The 19778-nt window shown below is 48.2% G+C and overlaps 7 protein-coding genes across 7 annotated transcripts; 5 read left to right on the top strand and 2 right to left on the bottom strand.

Annotated features, from left to right (window-relative positions):
- Positions 1 to 769: 769 nt before the first annotated feature.
- Positions 770 to 2555, top strand: ASPWEDRAFT_43129 (putative cAMP receptor-like protein). Its single transcript, XM_040835957.1, has 4 exons — positions 770 to 1273; positions 1340 to 1541; positions 1596 to 2090; positions 2149 to 2555. The coding sequence occupies exons 1-4, from the start codon at positions 1017 to 1019 to the stop codon at positions 2455 to 2457; spliced, it is 1263 nt and encodes a 420-aa protein (XP_040686749.1). The 5' UTR covers positions 770 to 1016; the 3' UTR covers positions 2458 to 2555.
- A 223-nt stretch (positions 2556 to 2778) lies between these two features.
- On the top strand, positions 2779 to 3536 carry ASPWEDRAFT_30185 (PMF1/NNF1 family protein; the record flags this gene model as incomplete). The annotated part of the gene is made up of 2 exons (XM_040833374.1): positions 2779 to 3176; positions 3242 to 3536. 2 exons carry the CDS (start codon positions 2779 to 2781, stop codon positions 3534 to 3536), a joined length of 693 nt encoding a protein of 230 aa, XP_040686750.1.
- ASPWEDRAFT_604276 (uncharacterized protein) lies at positions 3396 to 5419 on the bottom strand. The gene is made up of 4 exons (XM_040838520.1): positions 5217 to 5419; positions 5121 to 5154; positions 4927 to 5068; positions 3396 to 4869 (listed from the first exon to the last, which is right to left on the bottom strand). Exons 1-4 carry the CDS (start codon positions 5277 to 5279, stop codon positions 3606 to 3608), a joined length of 1503 nt encoding a protein of 500 aa, XP_040686751.1. The 5' UTR covers positions 5280 to 5419; the 3' UTR covers positions 3396 to 3605.
- Positions 5420 to 7119: 1700 nt separating this feature from the next.
- On the top strand, positions 7120 to 7531 carry ASPWEDRAFT_116105 (uncharacterized protein; the record flags this gene model as incomplete). Its single annotated transcript, XM_040828633.1, has 2 exons — positions 7120 to 7170; positions 7223 to 7531. 2 exons carry the CDS (start codon positions 7120 to 7122, stop codon positions 7529 to 7531), a joined length of 360 nt encoding a protein of 119 aa, XP_040686752.1.
- Positions 7532 to 9055: 1524 nt separating this feature from the next.
- On the top strand, positions 9056 to 10779 carry ASPWEDRAFT_174503 (NTF2 and RRM domain protein; the record flags this gene model as incomplete). Its single annotated transcript, XM_040831233.1, has 3 exons — positions 9056 to 9370; positions 9435 to 10415; positions 10483 to 10779. 3 exons carry the CDS (start codon positions 9056 to 9058, stop codon positions 10777 to 10779), a joined length of 1593 nt encoding a protein of 530 aa, XP_040686753.1.
- Positions 10780 to 12673: 1894 nt separating this feature from the next.
- hsp90 (chaperone Hsp90) lies at positions 12674 to 14849 on the top strand (the record flags this gene model as incomplete). The annotated part of the gene is made up of 2 exons (XM_040831234.1): positions 12674 to 12931; positions 13005 to 14849. The coding sequence occupies 2 exons, from the start codon at positions 12674 to 12676 to the stop codon at positions 14847 to 14849; spliced, it is 2103 nt and encodes a 700-aa protein (XP_040686754.1).
- An 850-nt stretch (positions 14850 to 15699) lies between these two features.
- On the bottom strand, positions 15700 to 18041 carry ASPWEDRAFT_114929 (uncharacterized protein; the record flags this gene model as incomplete). The annotated part of the gene is made up of 3 exons (XM_040828534.1): positions 15700 to 16742; positions 16805 to 17260; positions 17315 to 18041. 3 exons carry the CDS (start codon positions 18039 to 18041, stop codon positions 15700 to 15702), a joined length of 2226 nt encoding a protein of 741 aa, XP_040686755.1.
- Between the last annotated feature and the right edge of the window lie 1737 nt (positions 18042 to 19778).

Below are 19778 nucleotides of genomic sequence, written 5' to 3' on the forward strand. Positions count from 1 at the left end.
TTTCAGTGAAGAGAGATGCATTCACTTGCCGTTGTGGATTCCACCCCTGCTTTTTGATGGGCTGCATAAGCCATGAAAATTTTAGATGTACTCTTCAGTTGTATATTGTTTCGATTATATTCACTGCATTGAGGATGACTGTCTCCAATTTCCACCCTGGAATCATCAGCATATACCAGACAGGTAAAATGTATACTTATACGGCTCTGCTATATTCCACAATTAATACGGGCTTATCTTTATTCAAATATACTTTTACTTTTAAGAATTGAAGATCCAGGGATATCGATCAGCCATGTGGACAAATAAAGTGCCTCGTTGGATGCATTCTTTGTTTCAGGTGACACAATCCGCATTGGGGCTAGTCTCGAGTCAGTGAATGAATGCTGCAGAATCCTGTTAGTTCTTTGTCTCCTTCTGTCGGTATAGAATTATCCATCGAATTATGTTCTACCTAGGAGTTGTTTGACAATAATGTGATCCTTGTTCGAGGATTGGGTTCCTATCTAGGAATGCATCGTCCGTGGGATATGTTGATTGTCTGCTTGCTTCAACTTTGGATTCAAGAATAGGGGCGTTTTATCGTTTTATCTGTGTTTTCATCGAGATAGTATGACACTCAATATTCTAGAATTCCAAAAACATCTTTGCTGCAGTGCCATATTAGAAAAAAAGGAGAGAATAGAAACGACAGGCTAGCGAAATGTAGTATGTTGCATCCACGCCACTCTTCATCGTATTTCCTTGTCTGGATCGGCATCCCCGCAGATGTCACTCCAGGGTGTAGACGAATTTCTCCTGCAGCCGCTTTTCAGGGCCTTTTGTTATTTGTTTCATCATTTTAAGATGCTACATCTCAAGCCTTTATTCTATCCATCTCTGTGATGCTGGTATCATCATTTAATAACCCCATTTGATGAAGGATATTTGACCTGTCATTTCCTGTACAACACCTGATACACTTCGAGTCTGCGAAACCTGGTCGCCTCTCAGTTCACCCTCTCTATCATGACGCCATGTCTCTGACAGAGCAGCAACTGTTTGCCATCTCGGCCACAGAGCGAGTCTGCTCTGCTGTCTCTTTGATCGGAACCGGTATCATTGTTGTCACTTTCATCGCATCGAGTTCCTTTCGCAAGCCCATCAACCGTCTGGTGTTTTACGCCTCCTGGGGAAACACCATGGCAAACATTGCGACTCTCATCTCCCAGTCGGGCATTCACCTCGGTACCAGTAGTTTTCTGTGTCAGTTTCAAGCATTCTTGATTCAGTGGTCAGTTATTCACTTTTTATCCAGTCTGCCATTGTATTCGACTCTAATCTTTGTTTGTTTGAGTAGGTTCATGCCTGCCGACGCCTTGTGGACTTTTGCCATGGCATGCAATGTCTACCTGACATTTTTCCACAAATACAATTCGGAGCAGCTGCGGCGATTGGAATGGAAGTACGTCGTGTGCTGCTACGGTTTGCCATTTATACCTGCGTTTGTGTATTTCTTCATCGAAACCAGGGAAAGAGGTAGGATTTATGGTTCAGCTATAGTATGTCTGCTTCTAGACGCCGTTTTATAGTATAAAGCGCTTACAATCTGGTAGCTTTGGTGTTGGGTTGCTCTATCATGGGACTATCTTCGAATCGCACTTTTCTACGGTCCGGTTTGGTTCATTATATTCCTAACCTTTGCCATATATGTGCGTGCTGGCCGGGTCATCTACCAGAAGCGACGCCAGCTTCGTGATATAGGTGGTCTTGATTCGTCGTTTGATGCCGAAACCGCACTCGAAATGTCTTTCTTCAAAACAACAGAGATCCAAGTAACGAGTGAGGCAGCGGTCTGCTCCGCAAGGCAGGGTGAAAGCGCCTACCGAGCATCGCCAACATCTTCCAAATCGCCCTACGATCCGTACTCCATCACAATTGAAGCTGGGGGTAGTTATGAGAAGAACGATGGTGTTTCTAATGGACCCACGAAGAAGGAACAGCCGGATTTACCTAGCCAGCGCCGCATCAGGGCTTCCGAGGCCAACTCGGCTGCGTGGGCATATACAAAATACGCAATGCTCTTCTTTATCGCGCTCCTCGTTACCTGGGTGAGTAGGCTTTCTTTAATATGGAAAGAATAAAAACCAACCAATTGTCGAATCATAGGTTCCATCAACGGTTAACCGAGTATACGCTCTGGCCCGCCCCGACGCTTTCATATTCAGTCTAAACTATGCCTCGAGTTTTGTTCTACCTCTGCAAGGGTTTTGGAATAGCATCATTTATGTCTCCATCTCATGGCCTGCATGCAAGTCGCTACTTTCCGACATCAAAAGAAGATGTCAGAGAGTCATTGGACTGCATCAGGATTCGAGGTCTCTCCCTCATCGCACCGCTACAGGTAGCAGGAAGAGGGATTCAAAAAAGCCTTCTGGGTCATTTGGAAATGAAAGCACTCAGGAGTTGACTATCTAAATTATTTGTCAATAACCAATAATATTGTGTTTGATCTCATAAGAGTTGATCCTTTCGTACATCTCAGCATTTGATGCCGAAAATACTTTATGCTCCCGCCTATTAGAGCCAGTAATATTATTCATCTAAATACAAAAGCAGAAAGAAACTAAAACAGCCAGGATAAATCAGCACCTGTAAGGGGTGATAGTACTCGCAATTGATCTATACAAGTCATGTGACCCCGCGTCCATCCCAGCATGCTCCACCTGCTATCTTAACCCAACACCAACACCATCACAAACCAACCTTCACAGCACAACAATCAAGCCAACTACCACAATGGCCGAAAAAAATACGACCACGCAAGATACCATCAACCCTAATCCCGAAAGACAAGCGGCCTCGCCTTCCCCTCCACCTCCAGCTCCCGTCCCCCTCACCCCTGGTCCGCGCGCGTCGCGTTTACACCAGGTCTTCGACCAAGCGTTGGCGCGGACGCTGCGCGCCAACTCGTATGCGAATTTCTCGGGGTGCTTCCCGACGCCTGCGAAGCATGTGCCGGCGAGTTTGGAGTCGGTGTGGAGACAGTTGAATGCTAAGTTGGAGGAGAGTGCTAAAGCCGAGTTTGACGATATCGTTTATGAGAGGGATGTGGTGCGGCAATTGAATGAGTTGGATCGGCTGGTGGGTGAAGCGAGATATAGGAGGGATAATGGACAAGGAGAGGGAAATATTGCGTATGTTTGACGAAGGGAGTTCAAATTTGGTTATATCTGTGCTATTGCTAACTCGACGATTCTAGTCCTCACACACTCGGCCCGGAGGAATTATATAAGGCACATCTTACTCCATACCTGCAAGAGGCTCAATCGACTGTGAATGCAAAGCTTCAGTCGACTGAGAAGCAGAATGCGGAGCTAGCGCAAGATATCCAGAGCCAGAGAATGGAAATCCAAAATCTACTATCAAACCTCGAGTCTGTTGTGGCAGATCTCGATGGTGCCGCGGCCGCTGCAACACAATTCAGCAAAGAAAATGGTCTTCGCCAGGAAACTATGCAAATGGATGAGGAAGTCAAAGCCAGGCCAGATATTTAATCAGGCTGGTTGGGTACTTGTGTTTTTTAATTCGACTAAAATTTTCTATTTGGTGATATGGATACGCCATCAGGATAGCAAGGTCTCCAAATCAATGGGACTTGCCAATCCGTCATCCACCATCTCCTCTGCAACGGCCAACAATTCCTTTGGTGCGCCGACTTTGAGCTGTTCCAACTTGGTCTTCTGACCGTCAAAAGCTGCTGCGAAGGCTTCCTTGCAAGTTCCATCTCTTGCTTCTTCAGCGGCCCCATCTCGTTTTGCCAGAGCTGCAGCGCCTCGATAGTATGTCTGGGCGTTTCGAAGAAGTAATGCGCCGTTTTTTTGTGCCATGGCATACTCCCATGGAGCTGTACCTAGTCTCCACCTGTTCATCTCCGTGTCGCCTCTTGCGATGTGGATCTTGGGAAGGTTTTCAGCATCCGGGAGCTTGGAGGCTGCTGTCAAGGCCTCCAAAGCCACAGACAGGGATTGCCATCGCAACACCAGTGCTTTGCTAAACGCTTGAGGGTCATTTGATGGGGGAAAGTCTGCGAGTGCCGAGTTCAACGATATGAGCGCATCTGCTTTACTGCAAAGACCGTCTGGATCAGCGGAAATGTTTAGGTCCGTCCCATAGGCTTGCATGATTTCTCTATGATAGGTTTCAACGTCGATTCGTCCACTCCGATATACCACCTCGCTCAAGGCGCATACGAATTTGGCGCGGGCCAAGGACGCTTCATATTGTCTGTCAGAACCCTCAACATACGCAGGAAGCCTTTTCTGGACGAGTTCGAATGAATACTCTTCTACCCAGGTAACGCCGACTCCAGGGTCGTAGGTGAGCAGATTGCACAGAGTGGTCAAGGTTTCGAGCTGTGCTACGGCAGTATCCACCAAAGTTTCCTTGGTCACCGGTTCGACGACAGCGGCCCATTGCTCCTGTGGGTCTGAAGGCGTGGACTCGCTGGTTTCTCCGGGCTTTTCTTCGACTTGCTGCATTTCCTGCTGGTTCCCGACGTCTCCGGATTCCATCTGTTTGATCTGCTCTTGCATCTCGGTATACCGAAACTCTTGCAGAAGGAGACAACGCTGGAAGAGCTCTATGGCTTCCTGTAGATACTTGACAGCCTGGTCGAGCTGGTCGTCGGCTGGGCGTTTAGTGTCGTTGATTATTTCGGCCAAGCTGGTGAGAACTTGAGCCGTGTTGAAGAGGACGTCCGCATTTTCTTGCTCCAAAACCAAGGCATCCCTGTGAGATTGCAAAGCGATTTGCAGGATGTCCGGCAGCGGCGCAGGCAGCTGTGCAGCTAGTTTAGGATGTTGGGTGATTTCATATTGAACCCGAGCTCTACAAAGTTTAGTTCATGTTGTTATTATTATGTATGGATAGTGAACCATGACATACTTGTTATAAGCCAAATCAAAAGCTGCGGGGTGTTTCTTTAGTCCTTCATCGTAGGTGTTGATGGCGCGCATGAAAAAGCGCATGGATTTGGCAGCGTCACCGGCACGCCATTTTTCGCCGGCTTCTTCATGCTCGACGCCAACTGATTTGATTAGTATTGATATCGAAACTGGACCGTAAATAAACCAACTCACCTGCTAGAAACTCATCTGCAGTTTGGGGGACTTGCTGTTATTCGTCAGCAATGTATGTATGTATGTATGTATATACCACATGGAGAGAACCCTTACCTGCTGGGCGGCCTTTTTCTTGGACTTGTTGTTGTCCTTGAGAAACGTCTTTGGCTTAGGCATTATGGGCTAATTAGCCTTGATTTGGCGGATTGACAATTAAGAACCAAGCAGAGGTGAGGTGATGCTATCATCAACAGTCAGTCCATATGACTTGTGCAAATCTTTCATACGGGATCGTCGTTTTGGCGGGGCTGCCGAGGGGCTGCCAAGACCCGGTTGGGCTGTTTCACTTTCACCTGTCGCCTACGATCGTAGTATTCCAGTAAGAATTCAGAATGTAAAAGTCGGTCAAGAATAACGGATTCGAGATAGTTACGAAGTAAGTATTATTGTTATTATCATGATTATTATTCTTTTTATTATTCTTATTATTATGGGGTCCAGAAAAAACTGGAATATCCAAGCCACCAACTCGCCGGTGGTTGTGGTGGCTAAGGGATCATCTCCATCTTCCGCGCTGAACAAAGAAAATAAAAAAAAAGTACGCCTCGAGCAGGCAATGATCAGCCTGCGATGTGAAAGGATTCATTTTGGCTTCATCGAATGAATCTATATCAATCAGCCCCCCCCCATGTTCCATATGTCTAGTCACATATGGAATATGAAGGTGTGAATACTACAGGGGGCCGTACAGCCAGGCAGACTAAGAGTCTCCATCCGGAATCACACGCCTCTTATAGGCCAGATGGAATCGATATCCATTGATCCGTGATTCAAGGTTACCTGCTAATGATGCTATCCAAACTTTTTCGCCACTTTCTCGCGTGGCTCTCGCGGCACGTGGCAATCCCATGGATCCCTTGATTCACCTCGGTCATCCTCAACCTTCATATTATTCACTCTGTTGTCCATATTCAATTGAGCCATTGACGACGAATTGCCATCTACAGTCATAATAATAATAATCTATCTGTGGTGACCGACTCCAGCCATCTCCAGGGGCAAATCACTGCTTTGTATGACGCGCCCATCCAATCTTGAACCGGCCGATCCTTTCTTTTCTCAACTTCCCTCAACTTCTTCTCCTCTTCGTCTAGAAGCCGTTGTGGCTCCCATTTGGATAGCCCCCCTTGTTTATTATTATTATTCCTTTCATTAATAGTATTAGCATTTTCTACCGAGTCGATTCTACCCTACTCTCTAGTCACTAGTCTAACGACGCCGTTGAATTACTTCCGTCGAAAGGATCATTATTCGGTCTCTGGCATCTCAGCGGGATCAAAAAGAGCCAGAGTAAGTCTCTCCGAATGACCATAAATCATGTTAATATAAGATTAATATAAGCCTCTGATGCTGATTGTCATTATATCCTGCAGGCCATCACTCCATCACAGCCCCAAACAAGAACTAAAACTCCCACTTTCTGCCTCGGTGACCCACTGTTTGTCACCCGCTTTCTCTTAGACTGTCTCTGCCTCTCCTGAATCCCCGACGTGCATACCACACTGTCTCCATCCCAGCGCTTCTATTTTCCTTCCCTTTCCCTCCCATTTGCTTTTTCCCCTCTGCATCTGGATTCAAATAACTCTCGCCATCCTCTTTGTTGCATCTCACCCATCACACCCGGTGCATTTCATTGTCTCAAGGTGCGTATTCTTCACGATCTCCCTGACCCGCTACAGCCTTGTTTCGGATTTTACGGAGTCGCATAATCCAATTTCTGATTCATTACTGATAATCACCGCTGTCCCTTTCTTCCCCTCACTTTTTTTTTTTTTTCTCTTGGGGGAAAAAACATTCTAATCCATATTCTTTTCGCAGACTCATCAATATAGTGTCCATCTACTATCCCTTGAAACCAATCAATTAATCAATCCAAATCGATCTTCGACTTGTCGCAGCATACACGCGACAATTTCGTCCAATAAAACCGCCTTCCTCCGCAATCATCATAACGAACATGGCCCGACACACGTCGCTTGAGTCCGAGAGACCCATCATGGCCAACTCTGTAGGTCCATTCTACATTCTTCCTTCGCCGACACTATCTGACTCCAATTTAGACTCGTGGCTCCAAGAGATTCTCCACGGTGAGCGGCAGCCCTTCGGTTGCTCCCTCGGAACGAAGCCTTCCCAGCGGCGATCCTCGTCTGGCCGAGGTCCACCACCTGCGTGACGGCCTGGAGCGTCTCGAAAACAAGCCCCTTCAAAAGCAGCGCTTCGTCGCCACGGCTGAGAAAACCGATAACTTGAACAAACTGGCTCTGGGCGCTAAGTTGGATCGTGCGCTTGGCCGAAGAATGACGGGCCAGGACGCCGTCATGCGCAAACCAGTGCTGAACGAGAAAGCTGCGGCCGAGACTTCAGTTTAAGTGCCGCGAAGAAAATGCCTGAGCTCATGCCATAACTGATTGCTCTCACGTTTATAACTATATCTTAATTTCTTGTGGTTACGTTGCTATGTTCTATGGCTTCCCACTCATTTGCCCACACCCCCGCTTTTTTTCTGTTCGGTTTATTTTCTCGTGGCGAATCCTATGAACGAGTTTGATACCTATCGTTTTGATGAGAAGATCACTCCTCACGTCTACTATCATACCCCTCTTCTACCGAGCCAACTGCTTATATGGCGTTTTGATTTTATGAGATACTCTTGGTTTTTAACTGGCTGTCAAGGTTTTTTAATGCATTCTTTTAATTTGTTCTGGTGCTGGGATAGTCATGTCTTTCGTCCACGCTACTGAGTCGATCGTCAAACAATGTCGATAGATTGTGCGATCGAATCTCTCGATTTGGGGGTATTTTTTCTATTGAATTGTACATACAGTCGATGCTCCTGGTGTATCGTACAGGAACCTGTCCGTCCCAGCTGTTCTTGCTACCACTGTACCATATCAAACAATTGATCTTATCATTCTTTCTAGCCTGCAAATCACTTTGGACCCTTACTTCATACATGCATCTCTAAGACCTAAGGGTAGAGCTATGATGTTATCCCGGGCCTTTTGTAAGACCACTATCATCATGAGCCACCATTGACTCTTCACCAGTGACTAAAAGAGAATCCCAGCATCCTTTACTCTCCTCTGACCCTCTATCCAGCACCACCTGTTCTTGCTGTCTGTCTCCATAGCAGAGATTCACTCACAGTGGAACCCACCCTATCACCCTCTGGGCAGGCGGTGAGAAAAGCGCTAACAAACCGCCACACTGAAACCGCGACCCGAACGGCCTTGAATTCAGGTCGACCAGCAACTCTACATCCACCATCATCCATTGACCACACCCATCTCCCTTCGTGATCTCTCATATCTCTCAGTTTATTTCGCTTCTTTCTTCAGGCTTATCGTCTACCCTTCCTCATCCCTATCTTCAGTTTCTTTTTTCTTTTTTTCTTTTCTTTTTCTTTTTTTTTTCCCCTCAATATTACCACTTTCCATCCTTGCTTTTCTTTGCCGGCCCTTCCTCGGGTTTCCCTTCGCGGATTTCATCTTGCAAATCGCACAGAATCTTTCTCTGCTTCCCTTGCCCATTATTTCGACCACTCGACGCGAAACGCTTTGAACACGAAACCGTTTCCTATCTTTTCTTTACCTCTATTTCTATCGCATCTTCAGGTTGTCAGGTTTTTCTTCCTTTTTCCATTTAGCATTGTGAGTCCTCATCTTTTTCTCATATCAACCTCTCACTACGAGGTGTATGTACACTTTGGCATCACGCATACTGACAATTCACCTCATAGTCCAGCGACGGGGAAAAGTTCTTCTTAGATCTCCTATCTATTTTTCAGCACTGCATAGAAGCCTTCCATTGTTCTTATACTTTTCGACTCCGACTTTCGTTCGGCTATCTACTCATTTTCTCTCTTTACGACTCTAACCCCAATTTCATCCACAATGGCCGACACGACTCAAGCTCCTATGAACGGCAGCTTCCCTGCTCAGCCGTACCCCGAATCTTTTAACCATACCCCCGCTGCTATGAACAGCGCCGCGAACTTTCAGCCAGCACAGTCCTCTACGCCCACAAATGCCCCTCCCAGCGAACCAAAGAACGGAATTTCCAAGGATGAAGTTGGCTGGTACTTTGTCGAGCAGTATTACACCAACATGAGCCGTAGCCCGGAAAAGTTGCATCTCTTCTACTCTCGGCGTTCGCAGTTTGTTGTCGGAACTGAGGCTGAGTCTGTGCCTGTCGCGGTTGGCCAAAAGGTGAGTCAATGTCTCTCTCGTTGTTCCTTTGCATATCTGAGATGCCAATAACTTTCTTCCCTAGGCCATCAATGAAAAGATCAAGCAGCTCGACTTCCAGGACTGCAAGGTTCGTGTTCTGAACGTGGACTCTCAGGCTTCCTTCGAGAGCATCCTGGTCTCTGTCATTGGTGAGATCTCGAACAAGTCCGAGCCATCTCGCAAATTCGTCCAGACCTTCGTGCTGGCTGAGCAGCCTAATGGCTACTATGTCCTCAACGATATCTTCAGATACTTGGCTGATGAGGAGGAGGAAATCGTTAACGAGGAGACAGCTCCCGCTGAGGCTCCGGCTGCCCCGGCTGAGGAGCAGATCGCTCAGGCCCCTGCGCAGCCCGCTGCTGAAGCTGCCCCTGCACCCGTCGAGTCGCAGGTGAGCACTGAGGCTTCCGCGGCCAAGGTTGATGAGAAACTTGAGCAAGCTGAGACTAACGGCGAGGCCGCCCAGCCCAAGGAATCTCCTGCTCCTGAGACCAACGGCGCTGCTCCTCAGGAGGCAGAGGCTACTGCTGCTGAGCCGGCTGAAGCTGAGCCTAAGGTCGAGACGCCCAAGAGCCCTGCACCAACTCCTGCCGCTCCCGTGCAGAAGGAAGCTCCTGCTCCCGAAAAGGAGACTGCTGCTCCTGCCAAGGCTCTTCCCAAGACCTGGGCTAACATTGCCTCCAAGTCCGCTGCTGCTGCCGCTGCCGCTGCCGCCGCCGCGCCTGCTGCCCCTGCTATCCCTGTTGCTGCCCCGAAGACTGCTGCTCCCGCTGCTAGCTCTTCTCAGCCACCTGCTGCTGCTGCCCCCGAAGCTACTACCCCAGCCCAAGCGGTTCCTTCTAACGATGCCGCTGGATGGCAAACCGCTGGTCACGACCACAAGAAGACGCAGTCCCGTGCCGGCGAGGAGCAGAACGTCCTTGCTTACATTAAGAATGTCAATGACAAGGTCGATGCGAGCTTGCTCAAGCAGACCCTGTCTCGCTTCGGTAAGCTCAAGTACTTTGATGTGAGCCGTCAGAAGGTATGTCTATTCCCGACAGTATACTTGCGTTAGTAGAAGTCATGAAACTGATAAAATTTGCTTTCAGAACTGCGCCTTTGTTGAGTTCGCCGAGCCCTCTGGTTACACCGCAGCTGTTGCCGCCAACCCCCACCAGATCGGTACCGAACAGATCTTCGTTGAAGAGCGCCGTCCCCGCTCCAATGCCTTTGGTGGAAATGCCAACTTCGGTGCCAGCCGAGGCGGTGCTGGTCGTGGCCGTGGAGACCGTGCGGGCAGCCAGGGCCGTGGTGGCTTCCAGCGCGATGGAGGTCGTGGAGGTTTCCCTCAGCGCGGCCGTGGTAACGTCGCCCCCAAGGGCCGAAGCCAGCCTCAGACTGCTTAAAAAGGAGGCGAATCCAAAACAAAAAAAATAAAAATAAAAATAAAAGAGAAGAAGAATTGTTTCATGACGCGTTATTTTCTCTTCAGATGATCCTCAACCCTTCATCCTGGGTCAAAAAAGCAGCATACGAATTATTGTTGTCTACGGCGATTCCAGGGCATGTATTACTCCCATTACTCATAATGACATGTGTTAAGTGACTTTTACTTTGTCACGGTGCATATTAGCGGTTGGAAAAGTTTCTTTTCTTTTTCATTTTCTAACTGGGCAGTTGCTTCTTGATTCCACCATTGGGTTTCATTTTCCTTTTATGACTTTTGTTTCTATCACTGTGTTGTCATGACCTTTTCTCTTTTCTTACTATTTACTTGCCCCTTCTAGCATAGCGAGCTTAACACGCCCGTATTATTTCTACTTCTTCTTTTCTTTTTTTTTTTTTCTTTCTTATTTCTCTTTCTGCCTTTGCGGCCTACTTTATTTCTTTTACTATCCGAAGAATGTAAAAATGACTGACGGTTTCCTTTTTCTTGCTTTTCTCCTTCGCTTCTTCCTTTTTTTGCCACTTCGTATGCATCTCCATCTTTTCTTTTCAACTTGGATTTTGGCATGATTAATGATCCCTTATGCGGTTTGAAGGTGCTTCGGAAAGTTAGGTAGCGCCTAGTAATAATAGAGGATGAATCCCTGCACTCAGGCATTCAAGGTTTATTAACTCAGAACCAAAAAGAGAGTATCCAAATTATACCACACATTGACAAGCCCTTATGGGTAGTTGGATCTGCGTAAGTTGTTGAGAATTCCATCTTCTTAGTAAACCATGGAATCTCTGTAAGGTACAGAATTCATACATACCGTACACCTTGTTGGCCTCCAAGGTACCATGGTACAATCAGAAAGACCTTTATTACAAGATAGGATGATCATCAAACCCATCAATTGTCCGGGAATCTTCTCATCGTACAAGGTCAATGCATTTGGACCTTCTGCGTATCTTCTAGATAAGCCATCAAGTATCGTCTCCAATCTAATCTACCTACAAGCTGGCGGAGAGGGAGGCGGAGAGAGAAAAAAGACCAATACGATACAGTACAGGTAATGAACGGCGGCTTCTGACTGGTCCCGCGTGATGGAAAGCAGGCAATGGTGGAGCGGAACGTTCTAGATTGAATGCCTCAGGCAGGAAGGGGCGGTGGAATCGATGGATATGGCATATTTTCAGACTCAGATGAAGATGAAAGATGGGGATCCGTTTGGCAGAATAAGGATAGTGTCTGGCCGGAAGGATCTAGAAGACCGGAATAGCCATATACTCCCTAGAATCGCAGGCGATCTCAGGTAGAAAGCACTGGAAGATCTCACTGACAAGCCGGACACGGTCTAGCGCCAGGCGGAGAGACTGTGGAAGATGCTGGATTGCCGTAGAAACGCCGCACCGAATTTTGTGTCCCTCAGCAGAAAAAAGGCATTAAGTCCCGCCTGCGCTGTTCTTTTTCTCTTCTCCTCTTCTCTCTCTCTCTTCTTCATTCTCTCCCTTTCTTCTCTCCGTCCTGAAAGTCTGCTTATTACAGGCAGCCTCTTTTATTTCATCCTCACTTTATCCTTTGTGATCCGTTTTTGACCTCTTTTTTCCCTTTTTTTCTTGTTACTTCTGTAAGTCAATTACCCCACCTTGGTATCTTCAGGAGCTTGGAATTTTCTTTTATGCAACCTTATCAGGAGGTGGAGAAGATTTTATCTTCCTCTCATCTCATCTCCTTCTTTTTCTTATTTCAAAAGAAAAGAGAGGGGAAAAAAAAAAAAAAAGGAAACTGGCATTGCGTGATCGGGCAATTCTTAGCTGTGGTCTCAACATTTCAGTTGCTAACAGAACTGTGACTCAGAATATACCTTCATCATGTCCGAGACCTTCGAGTTCCAGGCTGAGATCTCTCAGCTTCTCTCGCTGATCATTAACACCGTCTACTCCAACAAGGAGATCTTCTTGCGAGAACTCATCTCTAACGCCTCCGATGCTCTCGACAAGATCCGCTACGAGTCCCTGTCCGACCCCTCCAAGCTCGACTCCAACAAGGACCTGCGTATCGACATCATCCCCGATGCCGTTAACAAGACCTTGACCATCCGGGATACCGGTATTGGTATGACCAAGGCTGTAAGTTACCTCAATCGATGGAAGAAGATGGTTTCCCAACAAGGATTTTTAGACTAATACTTGATTTTCATAGGACTTGATCAACAACCTCGGTACCATTGCCCGCTCTGGTACCAAGCAGTTCATGGAGGCTCTCACCGCTGGTGCTGATATCTCCATGATCGGTCAGTTCGGTGTTGGTTTCTACTCTGCCTACCTCGTTGCCGACCGTGTCACCGTTGTCTCCAAGCACAACGATGACGAGCAGTACGTCTGGGAGTCTGCTGCCGGTGGTACCTTCACCCTCACCCAGGACACCGAGGGTGAGCAGCTCGGCCGTGGCTCCAAGATTGTCCTCCACCTGAAGGATGAGCAGGCCGACTACCTCCAGGAGAGCCGCATCAAGGAGGTTGTTCGCAAGCACTCCGAGTTCATCTCCTACCCCATCTACCTCCACGTCCTGAAGGAGACCGAGAAGGAGGTCCCCGATGAGGAGGCTGAGGAGAACAAGGAGGAGGACGAGGAGAAGAAGCCCAAGGTCGAGGAGGTCGACGATGAGGAGGAGAAGAAGGAAAAGAAGACCAAGACCGTCAAGGAGAGCAAGATTGAGGAGGAGGAGCTTAACAAGACCAAGCCCATCTGGACTCGCAACCCCTCCGACATCACCACCGAGGAATACGCTGCCTTCTACAAGTCCCTCTCCAACGACTGGGAGGACCACCTTGCCGTCAAGCACTTCTCCGTCGAGGGTCAGCTTGAGTTCCGCGCCATCCTCTACATCCCCAAGCGCGCTCCCTTTGACCTCTTCGAGACCAAGAAGACTAAGAACAACATCAAGCTCTACGTCCGCCGTGTCTTCATTACCGATGACGCCACCGATCTCATCCCTGAGTGGCTCAGCTTCATCAAGGGTGTTGTCGACTCTGAGGACCTTCCCCTCAACCTGTCTCGTGAGACTCTGCAGCAGAACAAGATCATGAAGGTCATCAAGAAGAACATTGTCAAGAAGACCCTCGAGCTCTTCACTGAGATCGCCGAGGACCGTGAGCAGTTCGACAAGTTCTACTCTGCCTTCAGCAAGAACATCAAGCTCGGTATCCACGAGGATGCCCAGAACCGCCCCACCCTCGCCAAGCTGCTCCGCTACCAGTCCACCAAGACCGGTGACGAGACCACCTCTCTCGCCGACTATGTCACTCGCATGCCCGAGCACCAGAAGAACCTCTACTACATCACTGGCGAGTCCATCAAGGCTGTCTCCAAGTCTCCCTTCCTTGACACCCTCAAGCAGAAGAACTTCGAGGTTCTGTTCTTGGTTGACCCCATTGACGAGTACGCCTTCACTCAACTGAAGGAGTTCGACGGCAAGAAGCTCGTCGACATCACCAAGGACTTCGAGCTTGAGGAGTCCGAGGAGGAGAAGGCCGAGCGCGAAAAGGAGGAGAAGGAGTACGAGGAGCTTGCCAAGAGCCTCAAGAACATCCTCGGCGAGAAGGTCGAGAAGGTTGTTGTCTCTCACAAGCTCAGCGGTGCCCCTTGCGCCATCCGTACCGGCCAGTTCGGTTGGTCCGCCAACATGGAGCGTATCATGAAGGCCCAGGCCCTCCGTGACACCTCCATGAGCTCTTACATGTCTTCCAAGAAGACCTTTGAGATCTCTCCCAAGTCCTCCATCGTCCAGGAGCTCAAAAAGAAGGTCGAGGCTGACGGCGAGAACGACCGCACCGTCAAGTCCATCACCCAGCTGCTCTTCGAGACCTCCCTCTTGGTCTCTGGATTCACCATCGAGGAGCCCGCCAGCTTCGCTGAGCGTATCCACAAGCTCGTTTCTCTCGGTCTGAACATCGACGAGGACACCGAGACCGCCGAGGAGAAGGCCGCTGAGGAGGCTGCCCCTGCCGCCGCCGCCGGTGAGAGCTCCATGGAGGAGGTTGACTAAATCATTTGATTTTCAGATGGAAACGAAATAAATGTATTTTCTCTTTTGTTTTTTACGACCCTTGAAAGCTGTTCCAGCGGTTATTTGCGCATCAGGATTTGATTCCTGAAGCGACATATTCCGCTTATCATTTTATCTTAATTGGAACAGTCTCAAATGTGACGATGTTGATTTCACCACGGCGTTTTGAGCGTTTTACAACAACCAATTAACCCAACCTTGCTTTTCGCTTGTCATTTCTTTTCCTTCGGGGAAGATTTGAGGGTGTTTTTCGGAACTTTCCAGATAGTCGGGTAGATTTTCTGATCGAAAAGCTTCTTTCCATGTTCATTTGTTTTCATCTTTCGTAGGCTATTGTAGCATCTATCTGGTCTTTGTAATCCAATTGGGTGCACTGTAATTATGGAGCTCTTGAGCTGTAAATTAAGAGGTTGATTGATTCCATTGGCGAAGCATTTCGTCATGCATACTCATCCTCTTTATATAAGGCAAAGGTGCCAGCTAGTAAGAGGAGAAATACATAATCACCTGATAAACGACAAGATCAGTCGAGCCAAGCGCCTCAAGAACTCCACTAGCCCAACATTCCAGCCCCGCCATATAAGAAAAGTCCGTTCGTATACAAATTGTTGCTTGTGAAAACATGGGAAAGAAAGAACGAATGAATAGATAGCGCCCAGCAATGACCGTTTCTAAGGGTATATGCATATACACCTTTTGACGCCAGTCCAGAGAAAAGCAGCAAGAGAAAAAAAAAAAAAAATAAGAATGTATAGTAAATAGCATGCATGTCCCTTTCTTTTCATAACCAAGTAAAATATTTCCAAAGCATAATAGTCATCCTGCCTAATTACTGGTGGCCACTCCAGTTCAAGTGCCATTCAGATAGGCTTCGTGACGGTAGACCCCATGTCTTTGCGAGCCAGAGGGCCAGCCCTCCCACGACACCAAAGCTTCCAACAATTTGGACAATAGTCCATCCTCGTCGTTTTACATCATCCGTCCACCAAACAACCCCCAGAGGGTCATGTGGACTTAATTTCGCAAGATGGTATTCTATTCCCTGTCCATCTGGGGTTCGAACCAAAAAGCCACCCCCCGTTTTGTCCGAGGGTGCTTGGTGCAGTCCGCAGAAGCCCGGTGTCTGTGTAATCGGCACCAGGGATCCATCTACAACACACTCGCCCAGTCGCTCCGTGAGCCAAACAGCACGGTCCCCCCTTGTCATGGCCGCGTATCGTTCGCGTTCATTCTGAAGGCTTCGCTGCAAGTCTGATGCCCATTTAGCCAGATGTACTTGTGCTAGCTTCTCTTCGCTCTGGGTGTAGTCTGCAATGCGCGCTATAGTATAACTAGGGGAGCAACCGCTAGCAAGTGAAACAATGCCATCGGAGGAGCACACCGATGGAAGAGGGGAGCCTAATCCTGACATACTACTTTGGCTAAGAGACCGGGGGGCACTGTGTGTGGACTGTCGCCGCTGACGGGGTTGCCCCCGCTGCCTTTGAGTGAGTTTCTTTGCGGCAGAGTGGCGCATCCAAGCTAGGTTATCTCGATCAAACATCTTCTCGACCAAGAGACCTAGTTCGGATGGCACCAATGGTTGAACGTAGTCTGGGCTCATTAAAGTACTGGCGTCCATGACATCATCGTCACTGGAAGCTGCCGATGAAACTGCAAAAGGCAATCGAGGGTCAATCCCATCTATCCCGCCTAAGCCCAAGTCTCCAAACAGGAAGGGTTTGATGGAGGCAGCCTGGGCATGCTTGTGAAAGGAGGCCTTGAGAGCGGCAACCTGACCAGGCAACAGGAGATCCGCTTTGGATATAACGGGGATGACATTTGTCAAATCACAAAGTTTCCGGATGCATTCAATATCAGTCGAAAGGGATTCTTAAGAAAATGTGAGCATAATTCTAGATGAAAACCTGCACCCAAGACAATAAACTACATACCTTCAGAGATAAGATAGATGATGGTATCTACTTGAGATCCGCCGTTCCCAGCAAGGAGGTTTTGAAAATCAATATTCAAGGAGTCCAGTGAATCTGTGGCACGGAGAAGTTGCTGGTGCATGTATTGAACTATAGTATCAGTCTGTCCGGCTCGACTGAGGGAGTTTGCCGGTGTATCAACGAAGCAGAGGTTCCGTTCAAGAACAATATCACCCATGCTTTTTCTCCGGCGCAGCACCCGTGAATCTTCCAAATCTGACCACCACGGAGGGTAAGGTTTAGTACTAGCGTAGGTCTCCGAAATGACTGTCGGCATGCTTTGGACCTGCGTAATTCGGGTCTGCGGGCGAGACCAGCTGTGTGGGCTTGGAGGAGCAGGAGACGGGAAAGGATCCACATGCACAATATCTTCGCAAACCTGTACGATGGATTTTATCAGGGACGTTTTCCCAGAGCCTATTTCACTATCAGCAATTCTATGTCAATGTCTCAAGCTAGATAATCACTTACCGGGTGCACCAGCAAGAAGCACTTTCAACCGCCCTATGCCTTTACCTCGTTCTGTAAAAGGCCTTCGACTTGGCATTCTGAGGCTAGGCATTATCAGTTGAGATTTATTGTCGGGGCCCAAGCCAGGGGCGTCCCGGGGCTCATCATCCTCTTCTCCCGAAGCGATGGCTTGGCTGCTAAGGTCATCACCAATGGAGATGTCATCGAGGTTTTTCAATGATTGGTTTGATATTGACTTTGGGCTACTGGGGAGGGACGGATGGTCGTCAGGGTTGCTGAGGTTGAACGGAGTGAGCGGGCGGGATAAAGAAGGGTCAGAAGGAGGTTGTAAAGAGGCAGTATCTATTTTGGAATTGAGCAGATCAAATGGCCTGAGAGTTGATCTGCGTCGGATCGAGGGCAAGGCTTCACCATCTTCTTCGTGGCAGTCCTCGTGGGGGTGTTGGGCTCTGCTGGGGGAGAGTTTGTTGTCGGAAGGGGGGTCAGGCTGGCATTTGGATGCACCTAGAGTGGCTGGATAAGTGGCTTCGCCGAGACTCTGGACCCCATATGTGCTATCCTTCGAGATCTCGGAGTCATCCTGAGAAAGTTCATCCTCAGGATCATTATCATGGCTACTGCGGGTCAAAAAGAAAGTCGCGGGGGCGGTGTTGCGGGGATCGGTCCACTGCTGTTCGAAGGACGACTTGCGGGATCGATGAGAAACGACGTCAGGCACAGGTCTCATGGTGGTTGGATATAGGACTCTTCACGGAAATAAGGCATGCGTGTCAGAATATCTTGAAATGATGTAGAAAGAAAGGGGGAAAGAGCCATCACCAGCGAAAGGAAAAGGACATCTTAAGGTCGACATGCCTTCCATATCGCATGAGGTCAGGTCAGGTCATGTCACGTCACGTCATGTCATGGAGGGTCACAACCCCTCCTGTAACCCCGCATTATCTCAGTGGATATAGGCAAAAATACCGTATGGCTGATACCACAATACATCTACACAGGATCCAGGCACGCCATTGGTTGTCTGTTATCACATAACACTTCCCAATTGGGAACGGTCCACACCGATCTCACCTGATCGACATTTTTTATAGACTGATGGATTGCCTGAGCAGAAAAGATCCATACCATCTTTCATCGAGTCGTGGCTTTTTCTACTGCACATAGAAGGGCGGATGCTCGTAAGAATTCGATCCAGTTCCGAGGTACTTTCATGAATGGACACAGGTCTAGACCAATCTCTGCCTTCTTTCAAAGCCATGCTCACCGTGATAGCAACCAAGGAAATCTCAAGTTACCATTTCTTTCGATGCACTTACTTGGAGCGTACACTTAAGCATTATCTGTGTCTAGCTGTCATCTCAACGTTTCTTTGGCACAAGTCTGCCTGACTTGTTCCTCCAGATAAGCACGTGTCCATCTACCAACGAGCCCCGTCGATTAAGAACACGCCTATGCAGAAGCCCTTGCGTCAAAGCATCAAAGCAAGTAATAATCTATTGAGCTTCTGTCAGATCGACGATGTGGCTTACCGGCATGGTTGATACACTTACTAGGTCGACGCGGCAGTCATGAGGTCCATATATGTACAACAACTCGGTCATGGACCACCATGGGGTCCTACATTGAGAAGCCCATTGAAATCCAATAGCGCACCCTTCGGGCTTCTTAGAGGCACACTATTTATGGCTTGATTTTTTTATTTCGTAATAAGGATGCCAGGAAATGCCTACTTGGAGTAAGGAATAACAGCCATGCGGTTTGGAGGCTAGCTTCACATTTTCACCGGATTCCCATCTGTGTTAATTCCCAATTAGTCGGCTAATAGCACAAGTAACTGGATATCAGCTTTAGCAGTCATATCAGAGACTAGCTTCGGCTTGTACTCGGTCTCACCGGCATCTTCCTGCTGCATACATACATACATACATACAAGCTTTGACTATACAACAGGACCAACAACCCTGTCGGGGGAAAAAAAGAATTTAGCTACACCAGATTGACAAAAGGGGGATACTGCGCACATGACCATTCCGTGGTACCTCGCTTACTGGGCTGGAACCGGCACGACTAAGCAGAGGTCCGAGGACAGCTGGAGGTTGGATTGGAACCATTGAAAACACCGCCCATGGGACGGAGATAATTTGAAATCTCAACTTGCTCACAAAGGAAGGTCGGGTCTGAAACGGTACCTGAGAGGCTGAGCATCGTACTTTTGGTCGATGAGGGAGACCATCCGACTCATGACGAAGAACATCTAACTGGATGGATGTTAGTTAGTATGTAGTCGGTTCCGACTGAAACACTAAGAAAGCGGGTAGCTTGTCGGTATTTAGTGACTTTTCTTGCATGAGAAAATACTCGAAACCTGCCGGAGTAGCGAATCGGAGATGAAGCAACAGGACCGTAGTTGACGATGATATGAACTGCTGCAGCTAAAGCCAACTAACCATCTCGTGTTGGAGTT

The sequence above is a fragment of the Aspergillus wentii genome (assembly GCF_001890725.1).
Source record: "Aspergillus wentii DTO 134E9 unplaced genomic scaffold ASPWEscaffold_6, whole genome shotgun sequence".
Classification (NCBI taxonomy): domain Eukaryota; kingdom Fungi; phylum Ascomycota; class Eurotiomycetes; order Eurotiales; family Aspergillaceae; genus Aspergillus; species Aspergillus wentii.